This window comes from Pipistrellus kuhlii, unplaced genomic scaffold, assembly GCF_014108245.1.
Source record: "Pipistrellus kuhlii isolate mPipKuh1 unplaced genomic scaffold, mPipKuh1.p scaffold_m20_p_9, whole genome shotgun sequence".
NCBI classification, from domain to species: Eukaryota; Metazoa; Chordata; class Mammalia; order Chiroptera; family Vespertilionidae; genus Pipistrellus; species Pipistrellus kuhlii.
Genome location: NW_023425595.1, coordinates 62,039,844 through 62,057,054, shown reverse-complemented (window position 1 = coordinate 62,057,054; position 17,211 = coordinate 62,039,844). Strand labels below are relative to the sequence as shown.

Below are 17,211 nucleotides of genomic sequence, written 5' to 3'. Positions count from 1 at the left end.
TTTTCCAAAAGAATCACTGTGGCTGTGCCAGGCAGGTCTGAGCTGGAAAGACAGCTGGGGCGAAACACTGAGATATGTCAGGTTTCAACAACCTTGACTATCCTCTAAGAACTTACTGTTTGCTAAATATCATTAATACATATTAACATGTATTATAAAACATCATGATTGCTTTATTAAATCTTTGCTTTACATACTGGTTGTCTCTTTGGTAATGATGTTAGCCAATGAAAGGAGCTTTCCAGAGAAATAAGGGAAAAGACAGCTGAATTTCTTTGTTTTCAATTAAAAAGGGACCATACAGTGGCATAGGCACAAGCTAACCTACAGCACCTCCACTTCCAGGTTAGACACTAAGGAAACCATCACTTTCTCTGGCATCTCCCCACAATAGTGGTGGCCATGGCCCCTTCCTAAAGGCGGGTCTCTGGCTGGTGCCAGTCCTGCCTGGGAAGATGGCTGTGCTGTAAGCTAAGTTTCCCTGCAGCTCAGCCATGGCCACACCACTTCCCAGGTGACTAGAGCACATTCTGCTCTTCTGGGGAACAGCCCGTCACTTAGTAAACATTTGCCAAACGCTCTTGTGAGCCCAGCCTACACTTCTTCAAAGTCCGAGGAGATGGGCTGAGTGAGCAACGGTGAAACCATCTGAAGACTTCTGGGGAGTTCTGCCAACCTCCCTGTTGTGTTAGGGAGGTGGTCACCTGCTTGGGGCGGGGGGTGGCTTGATAAACTTCCATTCAGAACAAGCTCACTGCCCTTGCCAGCTTCGCTCAGTGGATAGAGCATTGGCTTGCGAACTGAAGGGTCCCAGGTTCGATTCTGGCCAAGGGCAAAGTAGTGGGGGGGCATGTGAGAGGCAGCTGATTAATGATTCTCTCTCATCATTAATGTTTCTATCTTTCCTTCCTCTCTGAAATCAATAAAGAAATATTAAAAAAGAAAGAAAGAAAGAAAGAAAGGAGAGAGAGAGAGAGAGAGAGAGAGAGAGAGAGAGAGAGAGAGAGAGAGAGAGAAAAGAAAAGAAAGAAAAAGCTCACTGGTGCAGTGAGGGATATAACTGAGCTTTCAAGGAGGAAAAGGGACCCTCTACTGTCAGCTGCAGGCTTTGCCCTATGCAGTGCTCTGCTGAGCTGAATGCACCTTCCTGTGGGCATCTTAGTGGAATTTACGCCTGAGACGCAGATCCCACTAGCAGCTGCCTCTGTTTGTGTTTGCGAACATGTAAGGTTGACCCCCTGATGTGTAATCCTTAGGGTCTGTCAGGCTGGTAAAGAATAAACATCACATTCTACCATTGGTTCTTATTTTCATTATTTTGCGCCAATTGTTATTGATGTGCCGAAGTTCTTCTGTGAGCTGGTCTCACCAGGGTTCTCTAATGCTGCCTGGTGTCTTGTGTCCTTCCTGCCGGTGTCTCCCAGAAGCTCTCCTCCGAGTGGAAACCAGAGATCAGGCTCCCGTCTGGCAGTGACCACATCATGCTCAAGTCCCTGGACTGGAATGCTGAGTATGAGGTCTATGTGGTGGCCGAGAACCAGCAGGGGAAGTCCAAGGCAGCTCATTTTGTGTTCAGGACCTCGGCGCAGCCCACAGCCATCCCAGGTACGCGCACTCTGCTTCCCGTGAGTCCCCCGCTTGGAATTAATGCAGTGCCGCCCTTCCTAATGCACCTGGACAGCCCTCACAACGTGCTTGCTTACAGCCATCCTCATGATCGGTCCCATGCTGCGCTGAGTGTTGCTTTGTACCTACCTGTGCAGTGGGTTGAGATGTACTGGACTCCTGGAAAGGCTCGGCCAAGCGTCCTGGGCAAAGGCCCTATGTCACTTGGCCTTGAAGGGCTGATGCTGAGCCAGTCCTTGGGGAGCCCTCAGGTGGGAAAGGCTCCGGCTCCTGCCAAGCCTTGGAAGCTGAGCAAGGTTCCTTTGTGAGACCTTCTCTGCCATCTGCCATTTCATATGAGGATGAACTCTGTTTAAGCGCTTTCTATCTGATGCTTGCTTACCTGCACAGTCACGGTCGAAATCTCTTCTTTTTGGGGACCTCCCAAGAGAAGGAAGACCTGGTGCCTAGTTCATTAAAAATTCAATCTGCCAAGGGCCTCGCAATTGATTAAATCGAACCACTTGAACTAGAGCAAGTGGAGACAATAGATACTGGAAAATCCCATCCATGAGAGATGATTCGGCCTGCTAGAGATCATGATGGGAGCAGTAGGAGATGCAGGTCCATCTCTAGGGATGCAGGACCAACTCCATGTGGGAATAAAGTGAGAGTTCTGCTTTCCGGCCCAGCTCCCTTGCTGCTGGTGGCCAGTCTCCTCATTGACCAAATCCCTCTGAGCAGATATCTTCAACAACATCTCTGCTTTTCCTTCCCAGCCAAATGCCATCCACAGGCAGGAGAGGTGGGCATAGTGCAGCCTGTCAGAGAGGCCCAATGCCCTCTCTGCCATGCTCAAGTATGGTAGCAACATGTTCTGATCTCCCCATGGTCTACGTCTGGCCGCCATCATGCTTGTCCTCTTAGAGTGCTGCTCTGGGCTCTCAGCTAAGGTCCCAGGTATCTTCTCCCAATAGAAGCGAGGCCAGAAAGAATGTAGGTTGGGTTGCCTACAACAGAGCTGTGTGTGTGTGTGTGTGTGAAAGTGGGTTATTCAAGCAGCAACAAAATGAAGTCAGTCTGTGGCTCCCAATGGTCGGTTGTGCATGAATGTGTGTGTCTGACAGACGTGTGGGGGCCTCCATGAGTTGGCAAGTGAGTCTTAAGCCATAGATCAGAAGCATCGGTTGGTCTTATCCTCTGTGTTGTCAGGGAGACACCTTAACCCATACTGGGGTGAGCCTGCCTCCGCACACGGGCCACATGGTCAGTGTCAAAGGCGGGGTACCTGGGTTTGGCTGCAAGAAATGTTCTCACTACTGCTTACCAGAGTGCCTGAATGGGGATGGCTTTGCCATTCTCTGCCTTTTTTTTCTTCGCATTCTTTGGTCAGTTGTTTTCTTAAAATCGGTAGTCTGGTGTGGGTGTCCAGATCTGCTCGGCCTTTATGGGACATTTAGGAGCTGAGAGAGTGAGAGGCTTGAGTAACCCTCTTGCACTGAGCCTGTTTCTGGTGGCATTTGTTTCCAATGGTAAGATCCCATAGACAGGGGGCCCAGCCTTGCTGTGTTCACATGCTGGGCACCACCCGTAGCAGCAGTTTTCAGGGTGTGTCAGGTCCAGAAGTTCTGCGAAGACCTTGTCCTCCAGGGTCCTGCCGGCTGGAGATGCCAGAGTCCTTGTTAATTGTCCAGGAACCCCATTAACTCAGAGAGAGCGCAGGGCGGGGGGAGAGGGGCTCTCGTACCATCTCAGAGGAGGTGGCTGTGCGCTGGGTGGGAGGTGGAATTCTGTGGTCAGCAAGTGGTAGCAGGTAAGGGGCACAGAGCGAGGTTTTCTTTAACAGCACTGTGGCTGGGGGGGGTCGTGCAATAGGAAGAAGAATTCAATTTGTGGTTGAAAAGGTGGCCCCCTGGCCTCTGCTCAGTATGCTGCGCATACTGCAGTGATCAAACGCATCTCTCCCACTATGTGTGCCAAGCTCTAGCGGCAGGAAGGCCCTGGGTAGGCTCCTTGGCTGTAGCTAAGAGACCTCATCGTAGTCAAAGGTAACACTCTCCTAATCAAAACCAGTGTCTTACTGGAGGCTTCCGTTCTCTCACTTTAATTTCATGCGCTCGCTGACCCCTAACCCCGAGCTCGCCCTGCTGTGCTGCTTCTGGCCCTGCTGAGCTTGGGAGCTGGCCTGGTGGTAACAAGCCGCACTGGACTCTCCTCTAACCTCTGACGTTTAATTGACTAACATTGAATTAACCTTTGATTCTTGTGTTTTCTATATTTGACCTAATTTTGTTCTTTTTATCTATTTTTTCCCCCCTCTGTTTCTGTCTCTACCTTCTCTTTTCTCCTCCCCTCCCCCTTCCTGTGTCTGTCGTCACACATACCACCTTGGACATCACTGGGACACCCCCACTGCCACCTTTGTTTTTAAACGACCTCATTCTCTCTGGGGACGCACGCAGCGACCCTGGGAGGCTGCTCCGCGTCCTACACCTTTGCCTCCTTGCTTTTCTCTGCGGTGACTCTTCTTTTGCTCTGTTAGGAACGTAAGAACACACAAAGAAAAGCTAAATTTGCTTAAAAGCCCAGTTCCTATGCGAATGATCAGTGCCCCCTTTGGAAGAATGACCGTGGCCCCACGTGCTCTGTGGAAGAGGAAAGTTTGCGACTGGAGAAAGCTGGACCTCCAGGCGCTGTGCCATTTCCGTATATTTTTGTGCCACTTCATAAGGAAGGCTCCCCTGTTAGTGGCAGCACAACGTACTTGGGAGCGCTTCTCTTTACAGTGTTTCAAAGGCATCGTGCTAGGTTTACAGAGACATGGCTGCACATCTGTTCTGCTGCTTGTTGCATTTTTTGTTGTTGTTCTCACCTGAAAATGATGTAGCAGAGAGGGGTTTCTGAGTGCCCCCAAAGCTTGCATCCGCTTGTTAAAAACCCCACGTGCCCCCATTCTAACCCCACGCTGCTCCTCGGCCCCTCAATACTAGTTGTTTTTGTGTGCATTTCAATGCCCATATACGGCAGCCAGACCACTGTGATTCACCTGAGCATTTTGATGACATGACGGCAAATTAAGTCACCCTGTGACCGTGCAGCAGAATTAGGTGTGTTAAGTATTTACTGGGGCTGATCAAACATTCTGGAAAGCGCTGTGGTCCTGCAGCCTGATCTCCCCCTGTTCTAGGTCTGGCCCCATCCTGCTTGTCCTGCTTACAGTGTGTCCCTGGCTCTCTGCTGGCTCTGTGAGCAAGGCCCAACACTGCCAGCTCTGTGAGACACGTGTCTCTCAGGAGGGCGGATGCCTGCTGCACAGCTGCAGGTCAGCACAGAGCCTCATGTCTTGGAGGTTGTGGTTCCACAGTGAGCCACGTTATCAATAAGTCAGCCTCCCAGATTGGAAGCATCCACTGTGAGCCAGGCATGAACCTTGTACTCTGGCCCTTCATGCTCACAAAGCAGCAGGGAGGGCACGGGCCACTCCCAGGCGGCCCAGCCTGGACTGTTGATAAATTGGGGCTCAGTCAGTCTGTCATACTTCCCGAATGCACCAAACCCCTATTGGTCAGTGGCTCTAGTGACATTTTTAAAGCTGGTGAAAGCCAGCTGCTCCTCCCTGCTGTTGGGGAGTATGCCTCCCCCACGTGGCCAGGAGAGGAAGTAGGGGTGTATGTGTGAAAGTCCCACACAAGGGTGAGTCCTGTTTAGTGACATCACTGCGTATTTGGGATGGAACGTCTGCTGAATAAAACTCCCTCCCTCCATTGTGGTCACATATCATTCTACATGTCTCCTCTCTGAGCATCTCCACAGGAAGTGTGATTTTTGTTCCTTTTTGTCTCTTTAATTTTCAGTTCTGTTGGATTTCCCTTTGGGAATCTAAGTGATCCCATGGTTTGGGGGATAGAGCTTCCCGTCCCTAGCCTTCACAGTGTTGAGGCTCAAGTGCAGACACCAGAGACCAAATGCTACCCAAACAGCTCAGGCAGGGTAGTGCCTCCTGCCCCCCCCACCCCCTCACTCACCCCCCCCACCCCACCCCCCGCTGCCTCCAGCCACAATTCAGTCCTCTCCCTCCGGGGCTCCTGCCGCCTCACCCAGTGCAGCAGGAGCCGCGTGGTTCTTGGGCACATGGCCGAGCACTGAGGAGAGGCAGGTGGTGCCTCTGGGCCTGGGGTGGGAATCCCAGGTCAGTTAGCAAGAGCTGCAGGGAGGGCTAGGATGGGCAAGCTCAGTCCTGGTGCAGGTGAGCCGTCACTGTCCTCTGACCCCCAGCACACTCTCTATGTCACCCTGGGCAGAAGTCATTCAGGAGCACCCTCCTCAGGGTCCCAGGTCCCAGTCCCACTCGCATGGGAGAGACAGTGTCAGTGTTTCTGAAGGAACTCTTTGAAGGTTTAGCCCAAATGGAGGGGAGCCTGACCCAGCCCTATCCCCTAAAGCACCCCCACCAGGCAGGCCTCTGCCGAGGCAGCTTTACCGTCACCGCAGTGGCCGCATTCAGACAGGCCGAGGTTTGTAATGAGATGCCCTTTTGGAGACAGCGTAAGGACGCGCCACTCCCAGTGAACACTGAATTCTGGTTGGCTGTGGCCGTGGCCTAGCCCACCAGGAACCCCTAAGACAGTGCCCCCTCCCTCCCTGCATCCCCACACCCCGCCTCCAGGCCCACGGGGTCTCTGCTCACTTTGGGAAAACCTATACAGCTGGTCTGGATCACGTTTGTCTACTAATAAGAATGCTAACGTTGTTGTGCAGATAATCAGCCAGGCCTTCGTGAGGTTTACACCTTTGCATTATTAAAGGAAATAATAGTCACGTGAACTCTCTGGCGTGTTTTGATTTTATTTGATAGCTGTGTGTCCCACAAGGTATCGAGTTCTTTCCTCCACAGCACATGTGCCTTTGATCACCCAACAGGGCCGTGTAAACAGAACCCCAACCTTGCCGCCCACCGAGTGGAGCTCCGAGCCTTTTCGCAGCCATTGCTCCTTGCAGGCATGGGGAGGGCATCGGGCCTTTGCAGCACCAGAAGGTGGCCACTCTGCGCAGGCCACGCTCTGGGCCACCAGGTACACAACAAGCCTCCGGTTCCTCAGCTCCCTGTAAAGCCCTGTCACAGAGGTTGCACAGGATGTCCTTGCGATGGTGAGAAGCTGAACGTTTTCAGTGGCGAACCCTGCTCTGTGCTTTAACTGCAGGAGTTAGATGCTTCCCCAAAACCCCAAGACCAGCCTTCTGGTTGGCAGATCCTGGCAGGAACAAGCAGATTGTCAGGGTTGGGAGTGAACCAGAACTCCACTCAGTGCCTGAGTCATGGGCTTGAGGAGGCACTTCTGCTGGGCCAAGACCCCCTGGCACACAACTCAGGACCACCCGGCTCCTCTAAATAAGAGACCCTTATCTCACGTGAGGCACTGAAGAAAGTAGGCCTTTGCAGGTCTAGTCTAGGAGCAAGGCAATTCCCAGTTCAGTGCCAACCTCTCCCACACCAGAAACCACAGACAATGGGCAGCCTGGCTCCGTACCGCCGCTGTTCCTGGTCAGCTCTAACCCCGAGGTGATGGAGGAACGTGCTTCAGAAGCATGCAGCTGTGCGGGCGAGTCAGTCAAGGGAGGCCAGGAGGAAGAGCTTGCCAAGATGGACCCCAGAAGGTTATTCTTTTTTTTGGGGGGTAGCATGTTATTACAATGCAGGACATGATTTTGTCCTAGCTTCCCTGCTCTAAACAATTCTGGAACACCCAGCGGGAGATAATAAATGTGGGTTTGAGTTGAATACCCTCTCATTTGTATCCTGGTATTACTCCTATTTGTGCTTCTTTTTATGAAGGCTGCACACACTCTTTCTTCAGCTTGAGGGGTACCCAACTTCCTCTAGAAACCTTGGCTCTGGGTGGTGACCTATGTGGTTCCTTTTCCTTTAATAGTCTCTGCTTTCTCTGCATCCATGCCGTAGCTCAGTTAGGTCAAGGCCACCAGGTGGGGCTCCACAGCTCATCCTTGGGTGGTGAGTCTTAGGAGCAGCTGCTCCTCCTGTAACTCAGAGGCAGAAGAGCTAGGAACAGTGGTCCCCCAACACTGGGCGCTTGATCAGAGCCTGACTCCTGAGCCTCACCCCCAGAGATTCTGATTGGATGGAACTGGGAAGCCCCAGAATCTAACTTTTTAACAAAGCTCCCAGGAGGTCCACTATAAGTGGGGAAACATTACACTGAGGCATTTATCTGTTCAATGAAAATAAAATCGCGATAATCAATGAATAAAGGTGGAACCTACCTAAGTCCTCCAAGAAATAGTCCCTCTCGGCCCCCATTCTGGAGATTGACTCTGGGTAGTGTCAGGCTCTATGTGCAGTAACGGGCTCTTACAATTGAGGACTTGATGGTACCCTCAATCCTAGGCCCTGCCCGGTGCAGAGCCTGGTCCAGAGCATTGCAATAGCCCTGCCAAGGGTGCCCAGTTTCTGCTTGAATGCCTCCAGCAGCAGGAAGTTCACCTGCCTAGGCAGATCACACCCACCACCACGTGTGAGCACCCCTGTTTGCTAGTTCTTTTTCAGGGAGCTGAGTCTGCCTCCCAGTCCACAGTCTATATCCACTGGGGAAACCAAATAATACTACTCTTCCTTCTCACAGCACATCTGTAAATACCTGAAGACAGCATTCTCCTGTCCAGGCTAAACTACCTTTCATTTGCAAGCGGTCTTTGAACATTTCCTACAAGTGGGGAGACATAAGACAGATAGGCTATCTGCTAGGAGAGCTAGAACAGAAAATGGTAACTAGTGGTGAGAAGAGAATAAAACAGGTAATATGGTAGATTTGGGGTAGGAGTGCCTATGTAGATAAGAGATGGGGGGTAGGGTGACACTTGAGCTGAGGTTTGCAGGACAACAGAGGGCACCCCTGCGGTGATAGGGATGGAGTGTTCCAGATTAGGGGTCCTCAGGCCCTGAGGTGGGAACAGCTGGGTGTGTCCAGCCAGTGAAACAAAGGCTCAAGCAGTTGGAGCACAGAGATGGGGTGGGGTTACAATGGTTGGAGGAGGGGGAGAGTCCATGGCTTGTGTAGGGCCTTTAAGTCAGGAGAAAGAATTTTAATTTTACATCAAAAGAAACGGGAAACCACTGCCCTACTTTTGGTTTAATGACACAGTCTATCTTTTTTTTGTTTGCTTGCTTTGTTTTGTCTTATTTTATTTTGTTCTTTCTAGTATGACGCTACTATCATGGGCATTTAGTTATACAAATGACACTTACAAAAAAAATAAAAGACCAAGACACCCAGAGTGAGATGCATGGTGGACAGGGTGTTTGTGGGGGCTGGCAGGGGTGTAGCTGGGAGCCAAGGGTCAGGGCTGGGTATCTCCTCACAGACTCCCAGCTGAGGGTGACACCTGGCTTCATCCCACCCCAAACCCAGACTCCTCAGACAAAAAGCAGCATTACGCTGATTGGAGGCTCTGGTTGGGTGGGCAGGGAGGTGGGGCCAGTGAGCGCCCCTGGGAGGTAGAGGCAGGTTCTGAGTCTGGGGAGGTGCCCTCCCTGCTTCACCACTAGCGAGCAGAGGCACCAAGGCCTGGAGATGCTGCCCGAGGCTTACCTGCGCCACCTCCAACAATGACATTTCATTAAAAAAATACTTTCACCCTCCTGGCCCTTTAGATCTAGAGGGCACATGTAAATTAACAGAAAATGGTAATTGGTGGTGAGAAGAGACTAAAACAGGTAATATGGTAGATTTGGGGTAGGAGTGCCTAAGTAGATAAGAGATGGCAGGTAGGGTGGCATTGAGCTGAGGTTTGTGGGCCCTCCCCTGAAGGAGCTCCTGTGTTGCCTTGAGAACCAGTACAGTCCTGGAGCTGGTCTGCTGAGCCCAGAGCACAAGCTGATAGCTTCGCTGCCTCTCCCGCACATAGAGCAGCTCTCCAAGAGTGTGGCCTGCTAATGTGCATCGCCACTCCTCTTTAGAGATATGGTTAGTCCCCAGGAACCATATCTGTACAGTAGGTCCTTGGGTTACGTTGGAGATCCGTTCCTATGGTACAATGTAACTTGATTTTCGCCATAAGTTGGAAGCCACCTACATAAGCACCTACCACACTCACATGGAGCACTACAAAGCAGTAATTAAGTGAAGCAGTAAAAAAAATTTTAAAAGAAAGATAACAATTCCTGATCTTTACTTGTGTAATAAATAAATAAAAATAAATAAATAAAATAAAATAACATAAAGCACATATGTACATAAGTCGAAATGATGGAACTTTTTTTATATAAATAAATGGGAGATGGTGACATAACCATGAAACAGTGTACGTCAAGTCAGATGTAACCCAAGGACTGTGTGTATGTATATGTGTGTGTGTGTGTGTATATATATATATATATATATATATATATATATATATGCCTAAGTGACTGTCCAACCATTTTGACTGTTCCACCAGTAACTATTATGCACACTGACCACCACCAGGGGGCAGATACTCAAGGCACAGGCATATTAACATGGAACAGACTGATGTATCTCAGAGGGGAGCAGGGAAGAGGGGTAGGAAGAGATTAACCAAAGATATTATATGCATATTAAAGGCCTGGTGCACGGATTTGTGCACCAGTGGTGTCCCTCGGCCTTGCCTGTGGAAATTGGGCCAAAATCAGCAGTCTGACATCCCCTAAGGGGTCCCAGACTGTGAGAGGGTGCAGCCCAGTCCGAGGGACCCCACCAGTGCACTGGGCCTCTAGTTTATGTATAAACCTCAGAATGCAGAAATAGTGCCATTGAATCTAAAATGCATATGCCCACACACACAAGGACTTTGGGTTCCTTCTGCAGGAAGTGGGTACTTAATACCTATGGGTCCTGATGTCAGGGGACTGCAGGCCAGTGTTGGGATGGAGAGAAAGCCCATGGCTGATGCTTCTTCCCTATGACAGGATTCTGCATTCCTATGCTTCTTTGGGTGGATGTATGAGGACATGAGGAACGGAGTGGATGACTTTATTCTACTTTGGGGAACTGCTGGGGGAAAGACCCATTCTAGCTGACCGCAGGGACCGGTGGCCAGTTTCCTGCTGCCAGAGCCCAGGGACAAGGTAGCCAGAGCCGAGTCTTCGGGGCACAGAGCCCTGGGCCAGCCATGGGGCTATCCTGGGGGCAGGCTTAGGACCAGACAGACAGCCCTGAGGAGTAAGGACTGGAAACAAGACCAAGGTCCCAAAAGGGCAGAACATATTTGAGAGCATGGGAGTCTCTTCCAGCTGAGCCCCCTGCGCCCGGGGGTGGGGTGAGTGTCATGCGGGGCTGGGAGCCTGTACCATGAATTGAAATTTGAAGTAAGAAGCAGTGGAGTGAGCCCGATGCTGGTTGCAGGGCCTGATAGGGACCCCTCGTGCAGACAGGAGGCCCCGCCTGCCCAGGACTACACATGCATGATAAAATGATAAAATGTGTGCCCCGTCTATGATGCCCATTACCTTGGGTCACACGTTCCATTACCTGGAATGGTATGTGCTGGCAGGCCTCTGGGCCTGGCCTGGTGCTCAGCAGAGTGAGATCCAGGTATGGCCATGGTTCCTGCCTCCAGTCAATACGCCTGGGTGATCCCAGCGGGTCCTGAGGACACCAGAGGCTTCAGACAAGTTCGGTGGTGGGATGGAGCTGCCAGTTCTAGAACTTTTTTCTTCCAGAAGAGCAAAGCAGAAGTGCCCATGTTTCATTCTGGGGTCACTGTTGCCACGTGGGCTTAGAGACAGAGTGCTGTGTGGGTTCCTCTTGCTGCAGCATGAGTGCTGGTCTCTCAGACACTGTGAAAATTGCCTAGCAGTCAGAGGGTCCATTTCAAGCAAATAATGTAGGCTTTGGGGCCCTTTGGGCTGAGCCTGGGGTCCCTCTGCGATGCCATCAGTGGCCCAGGGCCCTGGGGGGTTTTAGGTAGACACCACAGGAGTGAGACACAGAGGCTGAGTCACTCACGCGAGCCCACCAGGTGGGGATGCGGGAGCTGGGGGTGTGAGAATGTGTGTCCGTCTACAGTGGATTGGTCCTGAGTGTGAGCGAGCCTGTGCTTGTGGGTGGGACCCCTGGGTGAGCCTGCTGGTTTCCCTGAAGTCTGATCCAAATGCACCTGAGCTCCCAGATGGTGAGTATCCCCAGACCCTGCACCTGGCCTGCCAGGCAGGGGAGGCCTCCATGGCTCCTGGGTTCGGTGCAGAAGGGCAAACCGTGAAGCCCCTGGAGCCCAATGCCCAACGCTGTTCCTAAAATGGGGAGAGGGAGGGGGAAGGGGATTGTTGGGCTTCCCATTGTGCCCACATCCCCACACGCCAAAGGAATCCCAGGGAACCCTCTGCCACCCCATTGGGGAAAGTGTGCCCCATCTATGATGCCCATTACCTTGGGTCACATGTTTTATTATCCGGAACGGTATGTGCTGGCAGGCCTCTGGGCCTGGCCTGGTGCTCAGCAAAGGCAGAGTGAGACCCCATTGAGGACCTTGCCCCTGATGGCTCCAGGAGCCACAGGCAAGCCTGAAACGAGTGAGCACTGCCTACCTCCTGCTCCCAGGCTCACGGGGTCCAGCAGCGGGCAGGTCTGGGGGAGGCACAGGAGTGCAGAGCAGAGATGGGGACCATTTCCCAGTCCCCACTCTTGTCCTGACTGTGTCCCCCGATCTCTGAGATGAGGTTTCCACCTTCCTCTTGAAGATATATAGAGACTCTGTTGTCCAGACACATACAACACCAGGCAAGGTGCACCTCCACATACAAATGCCATGACTGTGTCCTCGGGGCTGTGGGCCCGCCCCCACCCTCCTGGGCTGCTGTTCACAGGGCCAGGGTCTCCATCTCAATGTGTTAACCACCAGCCATCCCTCTCTCTCCCTCCTCCCACTCAAGCCAACGGCAGCCCCACCGCAGGCCTGAGCACCGGGGCCATCGTGGGCATCCTCATCGTCACCTTTGTCCTGCTCCTGGTGGTCGTGGACATCACTTGCTACTTCCTGAACAAGTGTGGCCTGCTCATGTGCATCGCTGTCAACCTGTGCGGCAAGGCGGGGCCCGGAGCCAAGGGCAAGGACATGGAGGAGGGCAAAGCTGCCTTCTCGTGAGTGCAGACCCGCCATGACCAGAGCCTGGGCCCTGCCCCAGCCCGGGGCCCAGCCACGAGCTTCCTCAGGCCCCATTTTAGAGACCCGGAGGGGAAGCAAGCATTAGAGAAATGTTTCTCAAAGCTTGGCTCCGGGGAATCCGGGTTTGAAAAGCAGACTCCAGCTTATACTTAGAACTTCATGGAAGTGTGAAAACCCCTGCCTAGGACAGAATGAGGGAGTTTCCAGCTCTAAGCCTGGAGGGCGGGGGCTGGATTGGGGAGGGGGCAGCATTTAAGAGACACACTTGCCTTGCTGCCGTTCACTCATTCATTCACAAAGAAGCTACTCTGGGCTCTGGGTATGGCAGTGAACAGAACAGAGGAGAAGCCCTGTCCTCCTCCAGCTGATGACCCAGTGGGTCCCCCAGGGCCTCCAGGAGCAGAGCCCGAGCCAGCAGGAGCCTCTGCAGACTCACTGCACTGAGCTGGGTCCAGGCGAGAAGAGACAGAGCGAGGAAATGCATTGCTTCGCACCACCATGTGCCAGGCACTGCCTATGCATGTACATACACATGTACATTTTTATACACACAAACATACAGTACATGTACATACTTGCATGTGTATAAGGACAGATCCTTTTAGCATCTACCTGTGCCAGGTGCTGTGCTGAGCGCTTTACATTCCTTGTCTCAATGAATGCTCACAACAGCCAGGTGATGGAGTAGATACTGTCATTTGCCCCATTTTTCAGATGAGAAAATGGAGACAAGGCAGCAAATCAGATGCTCAAGGTCACATAGCTACATAGCTAGCAAGAGAGGGGGTCAAGGGGAGGCACTGGGCCTGGCATTAGAGGCCACCTGCCCCCCTCGGGCCAGGCCTAGTGGCCTGAGCTGCAGCCAGCTGTCCTGGGAAACCCTCTGCCCAGCTCCCGGGCCTGAACCAGCTGACCTCTCTTTGCAGAAAAGATGAGTCCAAGGAGCCCATCGTGGAGGTGCGCACGGAGGAGGAGCGGACCCCAAATCATGACGGAGGGAAGCACACAGAGCCCAACGAGACCACGCCACTGACAGAGCCTGAGTACGTGGTACCCCCGCAGAGAGCCCACCCCCTCACGCCTGTCCCCCCTGCCCACAGCTCACCCACAGCTCCCCACCAAGCACCGCAGCCTGGGCGTCTTGGCTAAGAAATGCCGGACCCCACTCTCTCCTGAGAGAAGGCATTCTTGGTTCTGTAGGGTGGCTGTGGTGCCCTGAAACGGCTTTTTGCATACGTGGGAGCCCTAGACCCTGTTCCCAGGTCACACACACACACACACACATCCTGGAAGCAGCTTATGGGAGCGAAGCTTCACTGAGGGAGATGAGCTTTGAGAATGAGACTTAGCACTCTGTTTTCCAAGAATTCTAGGGTTTTCCGAATTCTTCCTGATAGAGGAGGGGACGGGACCTAGTAAAGCTCTCTGGCCTCCCCTGTCCTTCGCAGCCACAGGCAGTCTCGGCCAGAAACAGCATCCAGCTGTGGTTGTAATGACCGCCTGGCTAGCGTGGCTGCTCTGGGATGGAAGAGAATGCAGTCTAACGGAAGCACAGAACCTGTGGCTGGAGAACCCAGGGCTCTTAGGGGTTGTGAACACCCTTGTCTACCTTTGTCCTGAGCTTGCTCCTTCTACTACCTTACTCCTGACTTGCCCGACTGCGGCTCCTGGCGCCCAGCAGGCAGCTGGGCTCCGTTCCCTGGGACTCAGGCCGCTGCAGGGGTGCAGGCTGACTTGAAGGTGCGGCAGGATCAGAAAGGTCTACCAGGGTGTCCCAGACAGAGTGTGGAGGGACCTGCAGGGAGGAAGGGCCAGCAGGTCCCTCAACCTGCCTGCGACGTTCTCTGTCGTCTCCTGTCTCCTTTTCGGCCCACCTGGGCCCGTGCTTCCTCTCGCGTCTCGTTTCTCCGTGGGCCGTGTCCCTGCCTGTGCGTCGCTGCATGCCCGCCCAGCCCTCCCCAGCTCCTCCGTCTCGTCTCAGCTTCATTGTCTATTCTCTTCTACTTCCTGTCCTCCCGCAGGCTGCCTGCCGACACCACAGCCACTGTCGAGGACATGCTGCCTTCTGTCACCACCGTCACCGCTAACTCTGACACTATCACCGACACCTTTGCCACTGCTCAGAACAGCCCCACCAGTGAAACCACCACCCTCACCTCCAGTACTGCCCCCCCAGCCACGGCCACGCCTGACTCAAACTCTGTGCCCGCCGGCCAGGCCACCCCTTCCAAGGGGCCCGGAGTGGCCACCGCCTCCCCGCCCCCAGCCTCAGCCCCCCAGGTGGCCCCCCTCGTTGACCTGAGCGACACCCCAACCTCAGCCCCTGCCACCAGCAATTTGTCTTCTAGTGTCCTGGCTAACCAGGGGGCTGTGCTCAGCCCCAGCACCCCTGCCAGTGTGGGCGAGGCCTCCAAGGCCCCCCCAGTGAGCAAACCGGCCCCTGCTCCCGCCCCCACCTCAGCCGGGGCAGCCAGTCCCCTAGCGGCAGCTACTGCCCCTGCCCTAGAAGCCCCCCAGGCCAAGCAAGAGGCTCCCAGCAGCAAAGGCCCGGACCCCGAGCCCGCCCAGCCCGGGGCCGTGAAGAGCCCCAGCGAGGCAGCCACGGCCCTCACTAGCCCGAAGAGCGAGGCTGCCTCTGTCAACGCCACACACCCTGCCCAGGGAGAGGACTTTAAAATGGACGAAGGGAACTTCAAGACCCCAGATATTGACCTTGCAAAGGATGTTTTTGCAGCCCTGGGCTCTCCTGCTCCCGCCGCTGGGGCCAGTGGACAAGCCCCTGAGCTTGCTCCTTCCACTGCAGACAGCTCTGTCTCGCCTGCACCAGCAAAGACCGAGTACGGCCTCTCCTTGTCTCTGTCGTCGGGTTGTGTCCCGTGGTAGTGTGTGTTTGTGCTGTGCTGTGTCCTTCCTGTTACATGTCTCCTCAGCCCCATCCGGGGCTTCTCTAAGGCAACTCTCAGCCAAAGGGCTGGGATGAGGCAGAGAGCAGAGGGACGCGTAGCAGGTGCGGCCAGCAGCCTCCTGTCGCTAATTAGGCCATGTTAATTACGCTTCATCCTAATCGTCCTAGCAGCGGCGGCTGTTCTCCCTCGGGAGCCCGTGCAGTCAGGCACTGATGAGCATTATTTGGAAAGTGAGCTAAGGAGACTAAGGTGCCCCTATTGGCCACCCTGGGCCCATAGGCAGTCGGCATGTTGTCCAGTGCCAGGCTGTGTCCCCACCAGAGTCCAGGGTGCAGAGAGGTGGGCTGTGGGGAGAAGATGCGGTCCAAAGGGCCCCTAAACACCTCCTCCCAGTTGCCCACACACCCCTATCTACTCCTGCTTCTGCTTTGAGAGGCTGGAAGGACTCAGAGCTCCCAAGGACCCCGAGCCCTCCTGCGGGGCTGGCTGAAGGGTGAGCTACTCCAGACCCAAGTCTCAGAGCTGTCTCCCCATTCTCTGCAGGAAGGGCCCAGTAGAAGCAAAGTCTGAGAGCCAGGAGACAGACACGAAGCCAGCACCAGCCGAAGTGAAGACGGTCCCCAACGACGCCACACAGACAAAGGAGAACGAGAGCAAAGCGTGATGGGTGACGAGAGCCACGCAAAGATCAGAATTAAAAGTGACCACAGCTTCACCAGAGCATTTCCAATATCTCACACACACACACACACACACACACACACACACACACACCCCTCACCCCTCTAGTGTCTTTTGCCTTTAAAAAAAAAACTAAACATAAACATGGGATCGCCTTTTTGTAGGTTTATAGGAAGGGTTCCTTTGTTGTGCACTCACTTGTAAGAAAATGAGACAAAAAGGTTAACCCCACAGCCAAACTAGGACACTCCGTTCCCTGAAACCATTTAAAAATCAAACAAAAGGACCCCGAATTAAAAATCTAGGGAGCTCAGAAAAAAAAAAATCTAGGTTCAGAAGACCGCACTTGGCATTGCCCAGTTGGCACAGACCCGTTTCAGAGAGAAACACTTCCAGGCACTCTAACCGATCAACAGAGTTCAGGTTTATTTTTGTACTCTCAGTCCAGTTTGAATTCTGTAAAAACCTCATAAGTAGGTTATAATTTCTGTTCACTTTGTATTTGTTCTGTATGCAAAGTGTGTCACCCCTTCTAGCTGACTTCAGTTCCCACGTAGACTCTCGTTCCGTAGGAAGAATGCCAAATTGCAGCTTCTGGGGCTAGATCTCAATTTGCAGTATTCAGACTTCTTTTTATTTTCACTCCTTTTTTCTTTCTTTCTGCCAACTTTGCTTTCCAGTGTTTACAAGTTGACAAATGTTTAACTTCAATTGCATTTCAATGTCCATGTAAAGTAGTTGCCTTTTACTTTTCTTTTCCTTTCTTTTTTCTTTTCTTTTCTTTTCTTTTCTTTTCTTTTCTTTTCTTTTCTTTTCTTTTCTTTTCTAAGTTCCAAATACTGCGTAGGTAGGCGGATCACCACAGGCTCGCTGTAGCCCAGAA

General features: G+C 52.9%; 1 protein-coding gene across 20 annotated transcripts in view; it reads left to right on the top strand.

Moving 5' to 3' along the window:
• NCAM1 (neural cell adhesion molecule 1) overlaps positions 1 to 16,685 on the top strand; it is a 310,094-nt gene extending 293,409 nt beyond the window's left edge. For 4 of the 20 annotated variants that reach the window (XM_036428047.2, XM_045578002.1, XM_036428048.2 and 1 more), the window contains 5 exons: positions 1,428 to 1,605; positions 12,509 to 12,716; positions 13,668 to 13,784; positions 14,763 to 15,578; positions 16,191 to 16,685. In XM_036428047.2, the coding sequence (XP_036283940.1) occupies positions 1,428 to 1,605; positions 12,509 to 12,716; positions 13,668 to 13,784; positions 14,763 to 15,578; positions 16,191 to 16,311 (1,440 nt within the window). In that variant the 3' untranslated portion in view covers positions 16,312 to 16,685. Of the gene's footprint in view, positions 1 to 1,424; positions 1,606 to 4,067; positions 6,430 to 12,508; positions 12,717 to 13,667; positions 13,785 to 14,762; positions 15,579 to 16,190 lie in introns of those variants that run through there. The other 16 variants (XM_045578000.1, XM_045578001.1, XM_036428046.2 and 13 more) reach the window with 6 other exon arrangements.
• Positions 16,686 to 17,211: the final 526 nt, after the last annotated feature.